Source organism: Somniosus microcephalus, chromosome 10, assembly GCF_052327205.1.
Source record: "Somniosus microcephalus isolate GS21.2 chromosome 10, FLI_Smic_1.0, whole genome shotgun sequence".
NCBI lineage: Eukaryota > Metazoa > Chordata > Chondrichthyes > Squaliformes > Somniosidae > Somniosus > Somniosus microcephalus.
Window position 1 is genome coordinate 149,843,192 of NC_140996.1, and position 17,760 is coordinate 149,860,951.

Genomic DNA, 17,760 nt, shown 5'->3' on the forward strand with positions numbered 1-17,760 from the left:
TTAAATTTTAATTTTTTAAAATCTCCACCAATTAAGGAATGAAACTTCACAATTGTAATAATGAATTTTCAGTGCCAGAGAGGTTGACTGGCAGTAATTAATACTTCTTCTTAGGCAGTCCCTCGGAACTGAGGATGACTTGCTTCCACATTAAAAATGTGTTCTCAGGTGACTGATTACTCCAATGCGGGACCTACAGTCTCTGTCACAGGTGGGGCAGACGGTGGGGGGGTGGGGTGCTTGGGTTGACGTGTGCTGCTTTCGCTTGGCTTCCGCTTGCTCCCGGCGAAGAGACTCGAGGTGTTTGGCGCCTTCCTGGATGCTTCTCCTCCACTTTGTGCGGTCTTGGGCCTTATCACATTGTTAGAAGGGTACTTAGACTGAAATAGACAAGACTTAACTTTCTCTGGCGAGTTTAGTTCGTATTTTCTGCGTAAATACAGCAACTGCTCGCCATTCAATCCATTTCAATGGTGAGGAAGAAAGCTAGAGGTCGTTTAGGCGAAGCTAACAGTGGAGTGGCGCATCTCGGACAGCAACTTTTGGGTTTCCACGTTTACATAAGAACATAAGAACATAAGAAATAGGAGCAGGAGTAGGCCAATCGGCCCCTCGAGCCTGCTCCGCCATTCAATAAGATCATGGCTGATCTGATCCTAACTGCCAATCCACTATCACAGAACCATCTCCTGCATCTAACAGAATTAGACACACGAAATAGGAGCAGGATCAGGCTACACGGCCCCTGGGCCCGCTCCACTACCCACAGGGCCATGACCGATCCGAACCTAGACTCATGTCCAAATTCCTTCCCGCTCCCCATAACCCTTAATTCCCTTTACTTCTAGGAAACTGTCTATTTCTGTTTTAAATTTATGTAATGATGTAGCTTCTACAGTTTTTTGGGGCAGCATATTCCATGGACCTACCACCCTCTGAGTGAAGTAGTTCCTCCTCATCTCAGTTTTGAAAGAGCAGCCCCTTATTCTAAGACTATGCCCCCTAGTTCTAGTTTCACCCATCATCGGGAACATCTTCCCTGCATCCACCCGATCCAACCCCTTCACAATCTTATATGTTTCAATAAGATCGCCTCTCATTCTTCTGAGCTCCAACGAGTAGAGTCCCAATCTACTCAACCTCTCCTCATATGTCCATCCCCTCATCCCCGGGATTAACCGAGTGAACCTTCTTTGTACTGACTCGAGAGCAAGTATGTCCTTTCTTAAGTATGGACACCAAAACTGTACGCAGTATTCCAGGTGCGGTCTCACCAATACCTTGTACAACTGAAGCAATACCTCCCTATTTTTATATTCTATCCCCCTAGCAATGAAAGCCAACATTCCATTGGCCTTCTTAATCACTTGCTGCACCTGCATACTAACCTTTTGAGTTTTGTGCACCAGGGCCCCCAGATCCCTTTGTACTTCAGTACTTTCAAGTTTCTTGCCATTAAGATAATAACTTGCTCTACGATTTTTCCTGCATAACCTCACACTTTCCAGTATTGTATTCCATCTGCCAAATCTCTGCCCACTTACTTAGCCTGTCTATGTCCCCTTGAAGGTTTTTTATGTCCTCCTCACTCACTACTTTCCCCCCCATCTTAGTATCATCTGCAAACTTTGATATGTTACACTCGGTCCCCTCCTCCAAATCGTTAATATAGATTGTAAAGAGTTGGGGACCCAGCACTGACCCCTGCAGAACACCACTAGTCACTGATTGCCAGTCTGAGAATGAACCATTTATCCCAACTCTCTGCCTTCTGTTAGATAGCCAATCCTCTATCCATGCCAGAATATTACCCCCAATCCCGTGATTTTTTATCTTAAGCAATAATCTTTTGTGTGGCACCTTGTCAAATGCCTTTTGGAAGTCTAAATACACTACGTCCACTGGTTCCCCTTTATCCACCCTATATGTTACTTCCTCAAAGAACTCCAGCAAATTTGTCAAACATGACTTCCCCTTCATAAAACCATGCTGACTTTGTCCTATTAAATTATGATTATCCAAATGTCCTGTTACTGTCTCCTTAATAATGGACTCCAAAATGTTACCTACCACAGATGTTAGGCTAACTGGTCTATAGTTTCCAGCCTTCTGTCTACTGCCCTTTTTAAATAAGGGTGTTACATTAGCAGTTTTCCAGTCTGCCGGGACCATTGCCGAGTCCAGGGAGTTTTGGAAAATTATTACCAATGCATCCACAATCCCTACCGCCACTTCCCTCAAGACCCTAGGATGTAAGCCATCAGGTCCAGGTGATTTATCCACCTTGAGTCCCATTATTTTACCGAGTACCACTTCCTTAGTGATTTTGATCGTGTTTAGCTCCTCCCCCCCTTTAGCCCCCTGTTTGTCCAGTGTTGGGATATTCTTAGTGTCTTCTACTGTAAAGACTGATGTAAAATATTCATTCAGTGTTTTTGCCATCTCCATATTTCCCACCATTAATTTCCAGGTCTCATCCTCTAAGGGACCAACATTTACTTTAGCCATCCTTTTTCTTTTTATATAACTATAAAAACTCTTACTATCTGTTTTTATATTTTTGGCTAATTTACTTTCATAATCTATCTTCCCTTTCTTAATCAATCTTTTTGTTATTTTTTGCTGTCTTTTAAAGTTTTCCCAATCCTCTATCCTCCCACTAGATTTGGCTACCTTATATGCCCTTGTTTTTAGTCGAATACTATCCTTAATTTCTTTACTTAGCCACGGATGGCTGTCTTTTCTTTTACACCCTTTTCTTCTCAGTGGAATATATATTTTTTGGAAGTTGTAAAATAACTCCTTAAATGTACACCACTGATCATGTATCGTCTTACCCTTTAATCTATTTTCCCAGTCCACTTTACTCAATTCCGCTCTCATACCTTCATAGTCTCCTTTATTCAAGCTTAGCACGCTTGTTTGAGATCCAACCTTCTCACCCTCTAATTGAATATGGAATTCAACCATGTTATGGTCACTCATTCCAAGGGGATCCTTTACTAGGACATTTTTAATTAATCCTGTCTCGTTACACAGGACCAGATCTAAGGTTGCCTGCCCCCTGGTCGGTTCAGTTACATACTGCTCAAGAAACCCATCCCTAATACACTCAATGAACTCATCCTCAAGGCAGCCCTGCCCAATTTGATTTGTCCAATTAATATGATAGTTAAAATCCCCCATAATTATAGATGCTCCCTTATTACAAGCCTCAACTATTTCCTGATTGATACTCCGTCCAACAGAGTTGCCACAGTTCGGAGGCCTATAGACTACGCCCACTAGTGTTTTTTTCCCCTTATTATTCCTTACCTCCACCCAAACTGTTTCATTGTCCTGATCTTTTGACCCAATATCATTTCTCTGTGTTACAGTGATTCCTTCCTTCATTAACATAGCCACCCCACCTCCCCTTCCTTCCTGCCTGTCCTTCCTGATCGTTAAATAACCTGGTATGTTTAATTCCCAGGCATTGTCACCCTGCAGCCATGTTTCTGTAATGGCCACAAGATCATACCCATATGTAGTTATTTGTGCCATTAACTCGTCTATTTTGTTACGAATGCTACGTGCATTCAGATAGAGAACTTTCAAAGATGTTTTGTGACACTTAGTTCCTGCTTTTGCCCTTTTTATTACTTTACCTTTTACTCCATACCTTCTGCCGCTTCCTGACATGCTCTGGTTTTTAATTTCCCCACTGCTACCTAAGTCTATGACCTTCTCTGATGTCATTTTATTATTTGCTCTCTAGGAACCTCCCCCCCACTAGTTAGTATAAAGCCCTCTCTACAGCCCTAGTTATATGACCCGCCAGGACTCTAGTCCCAGCACTGGCCAAGTGAAGCCCGTCCCAACGGAACAGCTCCCTCCTGCCCCAGTACTGGTGCCAGTGTCCCAGGAAGCAAAACCCATTTCTCCCACACCAGTCTTTGAGCCACGCATTTAAATCTCTAATTTTAACCTGAAGCTGCTGTAGCATTTGTGCATTTGACAGCAAATTATGGGCCAGTCAGTATAACTTTCAGTGATGTAGGGAGGTCTCTGCACTGCTAATTGTGCATTTCTGTACTGCTAATTGTGCATTCCTGTTCTACTTATTGTCATTTCAAAGTTTTCCATTCAGATTTCTTGATAGAAATATGACTTGCACATCTATAATCCTGATCAAAGCAATATGCTTCCTTCAGCTTTTATTAGTCCAGTTCATGTCCGACCTCTTCCCCACACTCACACTCCCTGTAAAAGTCACATTCCTAATGTTGCTTTCATTAAATTCAAGAGCAGCAGGAAATATAATATGGTCTAACATTGCAGTTTGGTTCACAATCTAGGCGTGGGTCGCCTTAGCAAACTGGTTCTGCGTCTATCGAGATCCCTGCATTCTCCTATTAGCGCATATACTTTACGAAGGCGGGAGGAGTTTCTGCGGACACAGGTTGGGAAACGGCTGAGAGTGAGTTAAACTGAGTCAGAGGTTAGGGACAATTAAAGGAGAGGTATGTAAGATCGTCCCGAGTAGCACACAGCAAGGATCGTACTTAGTATGCATCAGCCAACCAGATCGAGCTTGCTGCGCATTCCTCGGATAATTGTACTTGGCGAACTGGACTTGATTTACCTGATAAACAGAAGGTGGGCACAGTGAAGCCGGGTTATCAATGGAGCTGTAAAAGTAACCCATGAGCACATTCATTGGAGGGCGGAAGTTGTTACACCTGTTCAACTTGTTCAGAGGACTCTTGCTGACTATCAAAACAACCTGTGTTAGGCCTGGAGGATTTTATCAGACCACGTACAGACGCTAAAACTACAGAGAATACTCTGTAATCTAACATGCGGTAACCTGGCTGGTACTTTGTAGCAAATCAAAGAGGTGTTTTTTTAAATACCTGTGACCATGGGCGGTGGAACAGCCAGGGGATCATCCCGGGTCATTGGTGGACACTGCCGTTTGCTGCTCCCGATTTATTTCATTTTATTTGTTTATCTTGCGAACAGTGTCGAGGGGGCTTCTGGAAACGGTTCGACTCCCAGTAATCAAGAGACAGAAGACAGCAGGCAGCACCAAGATTCATCCAATCACATTCCCAGAACCTCGGTAAACCAGGATGAGCGACTGAGTGTGTTCTCTCTGGATTATTATCATGTGCAGGTTCCCTTTGAGATCACCCTCTGGATACTATTAGCTTCTTTGGCTAAAATTGGTAAGTTTGAAAGGATCAGGAAACTGGCGCCACCAGTGGAAGGCAAATATTTACTGTTTGATCTGATTGTATAGATTTTGTTCCTGTTGTAATATTGACTCCTTTTAATGTCCAGTGAGAATCCGAATGTAAACAGTTTAAATCACAGTTTTAGTAGAAAATTAGTTCATTTGTGCACTTACTTTCCATTAGCTATCCATAGATTCTCGTTTTGTCTGTCTGTGCCCTTCTGTTTAAATATCATTATCCCTCATCATACAGGTGAGCCAAGGGGTATTCTATATTCCAGTAAATCTGCAAAAGAAAAGTTGCATGCAAGTGAATATTGATTTTTGATTAAATGTACAACCCTGCCATAAGCAAAACTCTTTTTATTTAAGGAAAAACTTCAGCATAAAGTGTGCATTTTCAAAATGATACTTTTTAATTTATAAAAGTACTTTCATTTTCTTCTTCTTAGGCAGTCCCTCAGAACCGAGGATGACTTGCTTCCACATTAAAAATGAGTTTGCAGGTGACTGATGAGTCCAATGTGGGACCTACAGTCTGTCACAGGTGGGGCAGACGGTGGTTGAAGGGGCGGGTGGGTGGGGTGCTTGGGTTGACGTGCGCTGCTTGCGCTTGGCTTCCGTTTGCTCCCGGCGAAGAGACTCGAGGTGTTCGGCGCCTTCCCGGATGCTTCTCCTCCATTTTGTGCGGTCTTGGGCCAGGGATTCCCAGGTGTCGTTGGGGATGTTACACTTGTTCAAGGAGGCTTCGAGGGTGTCCTTGAAGCGTTTCCTCTGCCCACCTGGGGCTCTCTTGCCATGCCAGAGCTCCGAGTAGAGCGCTTGTTTTGGGAGTCTCGTATCGGACACGCGGACAATGTGACCCATCCATCGGAGCTGATCGAGCATTCATTTTATGTAAAAAAATAAATGACTATGCTCGCCATTATGGTGGTCCTGACAGCAATAGGACCTTTGACTGTTTAGAGTGTGGATCTTGGGAGAGCAATGCTTCAACCCAAAAAAGCAAAATACTGCTGATGTAAAACAGAAAGTGTTGATATCACCAAGCAGGACAGGCAGCATCTGTTCTGTTCTCTGGGGAGAACACAAGTCGAGGTTTTGGGTATAGACATTTCCTCGAAACTGGAAGATATTACAGATGAACAGAATTTTAAAATGAACAGAACAAGGGGAGGGCAAGAAACAAAAACACACACGAAAAGAATTAGACCTGTAAAGTGCTTGTGAAAAACAAGCAATGGTTAAATGGCAGAAGTGATGTTCACCTGCGATCAAAGGTGGCATAATGAGGGAAATGAAAGAAATAAATGACATGTATGAGATACAGAAAGTGTGTGATTTGGCTAAAGAGAGGTAGATAGATGGTTAGAAAGAATATCTTGAAAAACTGGCCAATTCGTTCCTGGGATGTGGGTGTCGCTGGCAAGGCCATCATTTATTGCACATCCCTAGTTGCCCTTGAGAAGGTGGTGATGAGCTGCCTTCTTGAACCGCTGCAGTCCGTGTGGTGAAGGTACTCCCAAAGTGCTGTTCGGGAAGGAGTTCCAGGATTATGACCCAGTGATGATGAAGGAACAGCGATATACTTCCAAGTCAGGATGGTGTGTAACTTGGAGGGGAACTTGGAGGTGGTGGTGTTTCCATGCACCTGCTGCCCTTGTCCTTCTAGGTGGTAGAGGTCGCAGGTTTGGGAGGTGCTGCCGAAGAAGCCTTGGCGAGTTGTTGCAGTGCATCTTGTAGATGGTACACACTGCAGCCACGGTATGCCGATGGTTGAGGGAGTGAATGTTTAAGGTGGTGGATGGGGTGCCAATCAAGTGGGCTGCTTTGTCTTGGATGGTGTCAAGCTTCTTGAGTGTTGTTGGAGCTGCACTCATCCAGGCAAGTGGAGAGTATTCCATCACACTCCAGACTTGTACCTTGTAGATGGTGGAAAGGCTTTGGGGAGTCAGGAGGTGAGACACTCGCTGCAGAATACCCAGCCTCTGACCTGCTCTTGTTGCCACAATATTTATGTGGCTGGTCCAGTTAAGTTTCTGGTCAATGGTGACCCCCCCAGGATGTTGATGGGGGATTCGGCGATGGTAATGCCATTGAATGTCAAGGGGTGGTGGTTAGATGCTCGCTTGTTGGAGATAGTCATTGCCTGGCACTTGTGTGGCATGAATGTTACCTACCACTTAGTAGAAGCATGTCAACAGCAAGGGTGTCAACCACAGTGCCAGTTGTTCAGGAGGAGAAGAAGTAGTTCAGTTAAACAGAAAATTGTGATAGTGGATGGGAAGACACTGTTCATGAAATGAAGGGCCCAGAGATTATCCTGTCAGGGGATGGATGTGTAGAGGGACTATACATCCATGGTGAAAAGGTGGTGGTTGGAGCCAGAGAACTCAATCACCAAAGCATCAGAAGAAAAGACATCTGATGCCAAAGCAAGGAACCTCTTGTATTCATACAGTGATGGCTTGACTTAGAGCTAGGGAGCTGTCTGTGTTCTCCCTAATGCTTCTTCTGCCTGTTCTCGGACAACAAGTCAAGCAGTAAATTTGTGAATGCTTAATCCATGGAATATTATTGAATATAAAGGGTGGATTTCACATTTAAAAAAATCAAAGTAAAACAAATTGAGCCTCTGAATAGTTTCATTGCCATCCTGAGTACACAGAATTTCCATGATTTTAGAAGCTCAGCCCACAGACCTTCCTGTGGCCAAGAAGTTTGGCATCAGGAGGGGGAATGGAGCAACTAGTAGGTCAGCTTCAGTCATTCAAGGAGTGATTTGTAAACCGCACCGTTCAGTGTTCTGACAGTGTGCTCCCACCCAAACACTAACTCGCTCCTTCCCGCCCATCCTCAAAACACTGGCATACACGTCTTGCACACCGATTCTGAAACTCAGAACTCCATGCACTGATCTCCATTGTGATCTATACACATTGTGGGAGGGGGAGGGACAGGTGTACTGAAACTGAACTGAGCATTCATGGATTTCTGACATGCCTTGGTGTCTCAGAGCAGGCAAAAGCAGCATCAGAGAGAACACAGCTCCCTAACTCCAAGGCAAGCCATCAGTTTATGAATACAAACTGTCCGGGGATGTTTGTCTGCTGTAAGGAGTGTGCTGACTTATACTTAAGCAGCTCAATTTTGTCTTTTTTTTAAGAATTCTCGTGAACTCAAGAGCAATGGATTTTATCAATTTGGCAGCTTGCATGCATCTGTAGCTGTTTGAAGAAGCTGTGGATGGGTTTGAGCTGCAGGGAGGGAAGTTGTAATCTGGCTAGAAGTAGATTTGCTTCAACTAAGGCAAAGGCAACTAGCTCAGATTATGGCCGCATTGCCTTTCTGCAGGTTTGTTGGAGATCACTTTGTGAAATGAATCTAAAAGATCAGGGTGGAGCTGGGTATCATGACACAACAACTTGCATTTATATAGCACTTTTAACATGATTCACAGGAGCTTAATCAGACAAGAAATTGATACCGAGCCAAAGGAGGAGACATTAGGACAGGTAACCAAAAGCTTAGGCAATGTGATAGGTATTAAAGAGCGTAGGTTTTAAAGAGTGTCTTAAAGGAGGAGAGGGGTGGAGAGGTTTAGGAAGGCAATTCCAGAGCTTGGGGCTTAGGATTTGGAACTGGCTCTGGCATGTGTGTGCTTGTGTCATGATGCAAGTAAATAGACACACTGAATTGACTGTGCATTTAGTGGGCTGATACAAGACGCGCCTTGCTTGGCATTCGATGTATTTTCTTATGCTTTGGTGATTGAGTTCTCTGGCCCCAACCATCTCCTTTTCACTGTGGCCCTACAGCCCCTCTACACCTCCATCCACCACCCGGACAATATTGCGGCACTGTGCATCTTTCTTGAACAGTGGCTTCCCATCTATCACTGCACTCTTCTACTTAGCTGAACTTCTCTCCCCTGAGCAACTTCTCTTTAACTTCACTCACTTTCTCCAGATCAGTATTGTTGCTATAGGAAACTACATGCATCCCAGCTATGTGCTGTCTTTCTTTGTAGGATTTTATGGAGCTTTCTTCCAGTTTTACTCAGAGCCCCTTTTTGCCTCTCCATTACATTGATTAGTGTTTTGGTGTTGTTTTCTGCTCTTGCTCTGATCTTGAAAATTTCATTCATTACACTTCCAATTTCCATCCAGCCCTCACTGTTGCATGTTCCACCTCTTAATGTTTCACTTCCTTTCCCTGCTGGACTTCCTGCTCTCTCTCTGGTAATGGGCTTTCCAAAAACATCTCTTACAAGCCCTCAGATTCTTCCAGTTATGTGGATAACACATTTTCTCTATAAGATTGCTTTCTTTTCTCTCTGTTTCTCTGTTGTATTTGTTCTGATGACTCCACTTTCTATACCAGAGCTTCTAACATGCCTTCCTTTTTCTCTTAGCTGAGCTTCCCCTTGGCTATGTCTCACAATAATGGCACAATCTCCTGGTTTTAAACTTTCCACACTACCAGCCTCAGCATTTGCCAGTTAATTTTCTGCTATTTCCACCACCTACAACATGATTTGAAAACCAAGCACACCTTCCTGTCCATTCCCTTCCCCTCTCTGCTTTATGAAGAGAGAACCTGTTTTCTGGCATTTCATCCCTCCACCATTCAGGCTTCCAGCTGCTCTTCCTGTGGCACATTCCCATACAGTTGTAGCAGGTGCGATACCTGTCCATTAACCGCTTCCCACATCTTTTGGGGCCTCAGACAACCCGTGTGTATTTCATTCTAGTGCACTATTTTTGCTGCTGTACACTGGGGAGACCAGAAGCAGATTGGGTGACCGCTTTGCTGAAGACATTCTGTCCACAAGTGCGATCTTGACCTACCTGTAGTTTGCTGCTTCAGTTCCCTTTCCTGTTCCCACTCTGACCTGTCTATCACCTCCCACGCTGTTCTAATCTGCCTCAGTGCAAGCTTCTAAGACAGGATATCCTTTCTCCTGGGCACTGCAGCCTTCTGGTATGAACTCTGCCTTTAGCTACATCAGACCTTGCTCTATTTCCTTTGCAGCAGCTGGTGCTGGGGAAATGTGGCAGTTCTGCCAGCCTCTGCTTGGAGATTAGCCAGGGTATCGATCTGAATCTTCCTTTTTAGGCTGCTGACGTACCTGCAGTGTATGCCTGGCATTTTCTGTTTTTATTTTGCATTTGCAGTTCTCCTTTTATTTTTCCCCTGTGTAATTTCCCATGCCTTTTTACCACCCTAATGTCATGTTCTTTTAATGGCTTTTCATTGCCTCATTAAGATGATCTTTACATATTTTTAAAACTCTTCAATAAAGCTGTGTGTTGGTATTTAACCTATTGATTCCTCTTTGTGACAAGTCAGCATTCCTGATGCTTTTACCTGTTCTCTCTTTCCCTCCCCCCATTTTGTTCAGCCCTACTAAAGGGCTCATTACCTGTCAGTTTCCGCTCTCATGATGGGTTACACCAAAACATTAACCCTTCGTTTCTCGGTGCCGAGGCTGCCTGACCCGCTGTGTATTTCCAGCATTTTCTGTTTTTATTTCAGATTAGAATTATAGAATGGTTACAGCACAGAAGAAGGCCATTCGGCCCGTCGAGCCCATACTGGCTCTCTGCAAGAGCACTTCAGCTAGTCCCAAACCCCGCCATTTCCTCGTAGCCCTGCAATTTTTTTTCCTTCGGGTACTTATCCAATTCCCTTTTGAAAGCCATGATTGAGTCTGCCTCCACCACCTTTTCAGGAAATGCATTCCAGATCCTAACCACTCGCTGCGTAAAAAAGTTTTTTCTTATGCCTTCTTTGGTCAATCACCTTAAATCTGTGTTATCTGGTTCTCGACCCTTCTGCAAATGGGAACAGTTTCTCTCTATCTACTCTGCCCAGACCCCTCATGATTTTGAACACCTCTATCGAATCTCCTCTCAACCTTCTCTAATCTAAGGAGAACAACCCCAGCTTTTCCAGTCTATCCAAGTAACTGAAGTCCCTCATCCCTCGAATCATTCTTGTAAATCTTTTCTGCACCCTCTCTAAGGCCTTCACATTGTCCCTAAAGTGCGGTGCCCAAAATTGGACACAATACTTCAATTGAGGCCGAACCAGTGTTTTATAAAGGTTCATCATAATTTCCACGATTTTGTACTCTATACCTCTATTCATGAAGCACAGGATCCCGTAAGCTTTTTTAACTGCTTCCTCAACCTGCCCTGCCACCTTCAATGATTTGTGCACACGTACCCCCAGGTCTCTCTGTTCATGCACTCCCTTTAGGATTGTACCCTTTAGTTTATATTTCCTCTCCTCATTCTTTCTACCAAAATGTATCACTTTGCACTTTTCTGTGTTAAATTTCATCTGCCACATGTCCGCCCATTCCACTAGCCTGTCTATGTTCGCTTGAAGTCTATCACTATCCTTCTCACTGTTTACTATACTTCCAAGTTTTGTGTCATCCGCAGATTTTGAAATTGTGCCCTGTACACCCATGTCACAGTCAGTAATATATATCAAGAAAAGCAGTGGTCCTAGAACCAACCCCTAGGGAACACCACTGTATACCTTCCTTCAGTCCGAAAAGCAACCGTTCACCACTACTCTCTGTTTCCTGTCACTTAGCCAATTTCGCATCCATGCTGCCACAGTCCCTTTTATTCCATGGGCTTCAACTTTGCTGGCAAGCCTATTATGTGGTACTTTATCAAAACGCCTTTTGGAAATCCATGTACACCACATCAACCACATTGCCCTCATCAACCCTCTCTGTTACCTCATCAAAAAACTCAATCAAGTTGGTTAAACACTATTTGCCTTTAACAAATCTGTGCTGGCTTTCCTTAATTAATCTACACTCATCCAAGTGACTGTTAATTTTGTCCCTGATTATTGTTTCTATAAGCTTCCCCACTGCTGAGGTTAAACTGACTGGCCTGTAGTTGCTGGGTCTGGCCTAGAAATTCAGTGCCCTTAGCGCCGATTTTGCGGCGCTAGAGGGCCTAGCGCTGCAATTGGCGCCGGCGCCTAAATTGCCTGGGGCCCTTACGCCGCGGTAGACCGGTAGCGCTGCGCCGGCACCGATGACGTCATCGGTGTGCGCAGCGTCCCGGTTGCCATGGTAACCCGCCCGAACTGGGAAATTGACTTGCGGCCGCCTCGCCCGTGGCAGCCGCAAGCAACGTTCTGGCAGAGGTGCCTTGCACAAGTTTGCGCCGGCGCATTAAAGGCCCCGCGGCGGCCGGCCGCTTTCCCGCCGCCCGCCTGGCCGCAGCTCACTCCCCGGACTTCCCCCCCCACCCCCCCCCGGAACAGAAGCAAGCCCGGCACTTGTCCGAGGTGCCGGGCTCATTTTTAATAAGATTATCGCGGGCCGCGGCCGGGTGCAGGCAGCTCCTCCTTAAGGGAAGGAGGAGGCCTGCACTTCCCGAACCTGCCGCATCGCAGCGGGCGCCGCAGCGCCGGGATAGCGCCGAAATTCAGCGCATAGCGCCAGTTTTCAGGCGCTAACAGCTTTCAGCAGCGCCGGCAGCCGTTTGGGCGCAGAAGTAGTGAATTTTGGGCCCGACCAGCGCGACTTAGCTCCGGCACTAACTTCCGGCGCTAAAGCCGTTGCAGCGCCAGAACCCAATTTCTAGGCCTTTATCTTTACACCCTTTTTTGAACAAGGGTGTAACATTTGCAATTCTGTAGTCTTCTGGCAGCACCCCTGTTTCTAAGGAGGATGGGAAGGTTATGGCCAGTACCTCCGCAATCAGTAACTTCACTTCCCTCAGCGTCCGAGGATGCATCCCATCTGGTCCTGGTGGCTTATCTACTTTAAGTACAGCCAGCCTTTCTAGTACCTCCTCTTTATCAATTTTTATCCCATCCAGTATCTCCTCTATCTCCTCCTTCACTATGCCTATGACAGCATCCTCTGTGAAGACAGATGCAAAGTACTCATTTAGCAACTCAGCCATATTCTCTGCCTCCATACGTCGGTCTCTTTTTTTCATCCCTAATCAGCCCCACCCCTCCTCTTACTACCCGTTTATTACTTATATGCCTATAGAAGACTTTTGGATTACCTTCTATGTTATCTGCCATTCTATTCTCATACCCTCTCTTTGCCCCTTTTATTTTCTTTTTCACTTCTCCTCTGAACTTTCTATATTTAGCCTGATTCTCAGATGTATTCGCGATCTGTCATACACGCTCTTTTTCTGTTTCATCTTACTCTTTATCTCTTTCGTCATCCAGGTAGCTCTGACTTTAGTTGCCCTAACTTTCCCCCAAGTGGGAATGTACCTCGACTGTACCTGAAATATTTCTTCTTTAAAGGCAGCTCATTGTTCCATTGCAGTTTTGCTTGCCGATCTTTGATTCCAATTTACCCAGGCCAGATCTGTTCTCATCCCACTGAAATTAATATTTCCAACTTTTGCAGGTTTTCTTTCTATTAATTATTAGAAGCCTGCTAACTTTTACTTCTAAGTCAGTAATCTGACACCAGCTCACATGGATGAGTTTTTTCTATCAAGGTGAGGCTTTTGCCAAGATTTTCAGGTAGCTGCACTTTGGTGAAGGGCTATTGATTTTTCCACTCGCAGTTCAGTACCTACTGGAATAATCATCAAGATGAGAGACTTATTCCAGGGCACCACTAATTTGGTCATTGTGTCATGCTGTCAGCTGTGGCTCAGTGGTAGCAGTCTCGTCTCTGAGTCAGAAGGTCGTGAAAGTCCCACTCCAGAGCCTTGAGCACATAATCTAGGCTGAAACTTCAGTGCAGTACTGAGGGAGTGCTCCACAGTCTGAGGTGCCACCTTTTGGATGGGACGTTAAGTGAATGTAATAGATCCCATGGCACTATTTGTAAGAGCAGGGGATGTCTGGCCAATATTTATCCATTAACCTACACCAATAACCGATTATTTGGTCATTGTCACATTGCTGTTTGTGGGAGCTTGCTGTGGACATGTTGGTTGCATTGTTTCCTACATTACAACAGTGATTACGCTTCCAAAAGGTACTTCATTGGCAGTAAAGCACTTTGGACTTCCTGAGGTCGTGAAATGCACTATATAAATGTAAGTCTTTTTTTATTGACAATGAAGCTTAACAGAAGACCTCACTGAATCAGCTGTCCTATATTGTCTCTGGCAGAGTAATGTTGGTTGACAGGTCCTGAGTCTAGCCTGCTGGCCTCCTGTTGATGCAGAGTATTTTTTGAAACATACTGTCTATTGTTGAAAATAAAGTACAGATCAATTTACAATGCAGTTAAACTACTTCTGCGTCAATGTGGAACAGTTTCAGTTGCTGATCAATGCAAGGAGATGGTGCATTTCAGGAGAGGATCTGATTTCCAAGTGCACTTCAGCCAGGGGGTATGAGAGACCATCTTTATTGGGTAGTCTCGCATGCTACCTATCTGGTTCACTAATGTTCTTTAGGGACGGAAATCTGCCGTCATCATCTGGTCTGACCTATATGTGACTCCAGACCCACAGCAATGTGGTTGACTCTTAATTGCCCTCTGAAATGACCTAGCAAGCTACTCAGTTGTACCCAAGCGCTACGACAAAGTACTGTGGGAGTACCTTCACCACACGGACTGCAGCGGTTCAAGACGGTGACTCACCACCACCTCCTTGAGGGTAATTAGGGATGGGCAATAAATGCTGGCCTTGCCAGCGACGCCCACCTCCCATGAATGAATTATAAAAAAATTCTCACCCCACTCGGGCTTTGCACTAGAAACAGTGTAATTCCAATCCAGTGTGAAGCCACAATATTAAAGTGTTCAGACAGTTAATAGCCCTACCTAGGCACTTTATGGAAACATTTTAGTGTCCTGAGAGAAACTGCACCCCATGGGCTCTCTCTTAACATTAAAGAAATGAGCTGTCTGGAGCATGGAGCTGTTTAGTTGGGTGCAAAAATTTCTCCTTACCAGTCAACTCCAGTGTGTTGGTGCATTATGTTCTACAGATACACATCTGAGACTAGTTTGTGCAGTATAATAGCACCTATCCCCAGCTTTACTGGCATTTATAGCAAACTAAATTGAATAACATTTTCCAATACAAGATTTTAGTTGCAAAATGTATAGATTTTGGTACTTTTTTCTTCTTAAATTTTCTATAAACTTAATATCCCCAACCAAGCCTTGAACCACGACCCCCAAGTTTAAAGGCACTTGTACAACAGCTGATGTCAAATGTATGATTCTCTTGCTGTCGCCTCCATTTGTAAGTATGAACAACCAAATGTATGGTGGCAGCAGGGACCCACATCTTGTGCATTATGTGAATGCCTACAGATTCACTTTCTTTTAAAAAATATATACCGCTTAACACATTTAGGTATAAAAAATCTATATAAAATCCAGACCATTGTCTCGGGTTCAGTGTCACTGATCACGCACATAAGCAGACCCAGTGTCCTTTATAATCGGATGTTTATCTTTACTGCCCAATATCTAGTCATATCATTGCATGACCTGGGGCTCATAACAATCAAAGTATTCTGATTATGTGAACGGTATACCGTAATCTTCCACGTGTCTCCATCTTAAATCTAAACAAAGCAAACTACGTAGGTATGAGGGGTGAGTTGGCTAAAGTAGATTGGGAAACTACATTAAAAGGTATGATGGTAGAGAAGCAATGGCTAGCATTTAAAGAATTAATACATAATTTACAACAAATATACATTCCTTTAAGGCACAAAAACCCCACAGGAAAACTGGTCCAACCATGGGTAACAAGAGAATTTAAAGATCGTATTAGATCAAAGGAAGAGGCTTATAATGTTGCAAAAAGAGTAGTAAGCCTGAGGATTGGGAGGATTTTAGAATTCAGCAAAGGAGGACCAAGAAATTGATAAAGAGAGGGAAAATAGAATATGAGTAAACTAGCGAGAGACATAAAAACGGACTGTAAAAGCTTCTATAGGCATGTGTATCTGTAGAACATAATCCACCAACACACTGGAGTTGACTGGTAAGGAGAAATCTTTGCACCCAACTACACAGCTCCATGCTCCAGACAGCTCATTTTTTTAATGTTAAGAGAGAGCCCATGGGGTGCAGTTTCTCTCAGGACACTAAAATGTTTCCATAAAGTGCCTAGGTAGGGCTATTAACTGTCTGAACACTTTAATATTGTGGCTTCACACTGGATTAATATTGTGGCTTCACACTGGATTGGAATTATACTGTTTCTAGTGCAAAGCCCGAGTGGTGTGAGAACTTTAAAAAAATTAATTCATGGGATGTGGGCATCACTGGTAAGGCCAGCATTTGTTACAGGCTGAGACAGGAGAAATTATAATGGGGAATAAGGACATGGCAGAGAAATTAAACAAATCATGGGATAAAGGGGAAAGTTTTGGCGTGGATAGGGAACTGGCTGTCAGATAGAAAACAGAGAGTTGGAATAAACGGCTCATTTTCTGAATGGCAGGCAGTAACAAGTGGGGTACCACAGGGATCTGTCCTGGGCCCCCAGCTGTTCACAATTTACATTAATGACCTGGATCAGGGAGTCGGATGCAGCATTTCCAAATTTGCAGACGACACTAAACTAGGAGGGGGGGTGGGCTCAGAGGAAGAGACCAGGAAGCTCCAGAGCGATTTGGACAGACTGGGCGATTGGGCGGATAAATGGCAGATGCACTATAATGTGGACAAGTGCGAAGTTATCCACCTTGGGTGCAGGAACGGGAGGGCAAATTATTATTTAAATGGCAATAGATTGGGAGAGGGGGAAGTACAGAGAGACCTGGGTGTTCTTGTACACCAGTCACTGAAGGCGAGCATGCAGGTGCAACAGGCGGTCAAGAAGGCAAACGGTATGCTGGCCTTCATAGCAAAAGGGTTAGAATACAGGAACAGGGATACCTTGCTGCAGCTGTACAGGGCACTGGTGAGACCACACCTCGAGTACTGTGTACAGTTTTGGTCGCCTCATCTGAGGAAGGATGTTCTTGCCATGGAGGGGGTGCAGCGGCGATTCACCAGGCTGATACCAGGAATGGCGGGAATGACCTATGAGGAGAGACTATGTAGTTTAGGGATGTACACACTGGAGTTTAGAAGATTGAGAGGGGACCTCATAGAAGTGTATAAAATTCTGACAGGTCTAGACAGACTGGATGCAGAAGGAATGTTTCCCTTGGCGGGTGAGAACAGAACTAGAGGACATAATTTAAGGATAAGGGCTAAACCATTTAGGACAGAGATGAGGGGGAATTTCTTCACTCAGAGAGTGGTGAACCTGTGGAACTCATTGCCACAGAGGGCAGTGTATGCCAGCTCATTAAATATATTTAAGAGGGAATTAGATATATTTCTACGGGCAAAAGGGGTTAAGGGTTACGGAGAGAAGGCGGGGACGGGATACTGAATTAAAGGATCAGCCATGATCTCATTAAATGGCGGAGCAGGCACGAAGGGCCGAATGGCCTACTCCTGCTCCTATCTTCTATGTATCTATGTATCTATGTAACACTTTGGCCGCGATTTTTCCTATCGATGCGGTTTGGGAACGGGACAGCTGCCTTCCGGGCTC

General features: G+C 44.5%; 1 protein-coding gene across 1 annotated transcript in view; it reads left to right on the plus strand.

Annotated features, from left to right (window-relative positions):
- The first annotated feature begins 4,426 nt into the window (after positions 1-4,426).
- The window catches only part of LOC147111757 (sodium/hydrogen exchanger 2-like), a 117,598-nt gene continuing 104,264 nt past the window's right edge, over positions 4,427-17,760 (plus strand). The window contains exon 1 of the mRNA XM_085998958.1: positions 4,427-5,210. Within this exon, the coding sequence (XP_085855084.1) occupies positions 4,904-5,210 (307 nt within the window). The 5' untranslated portion in view covers positions 4,427-4,903. The remainder of the gene's footprint in view (positions 5,211-17,760) is intronic.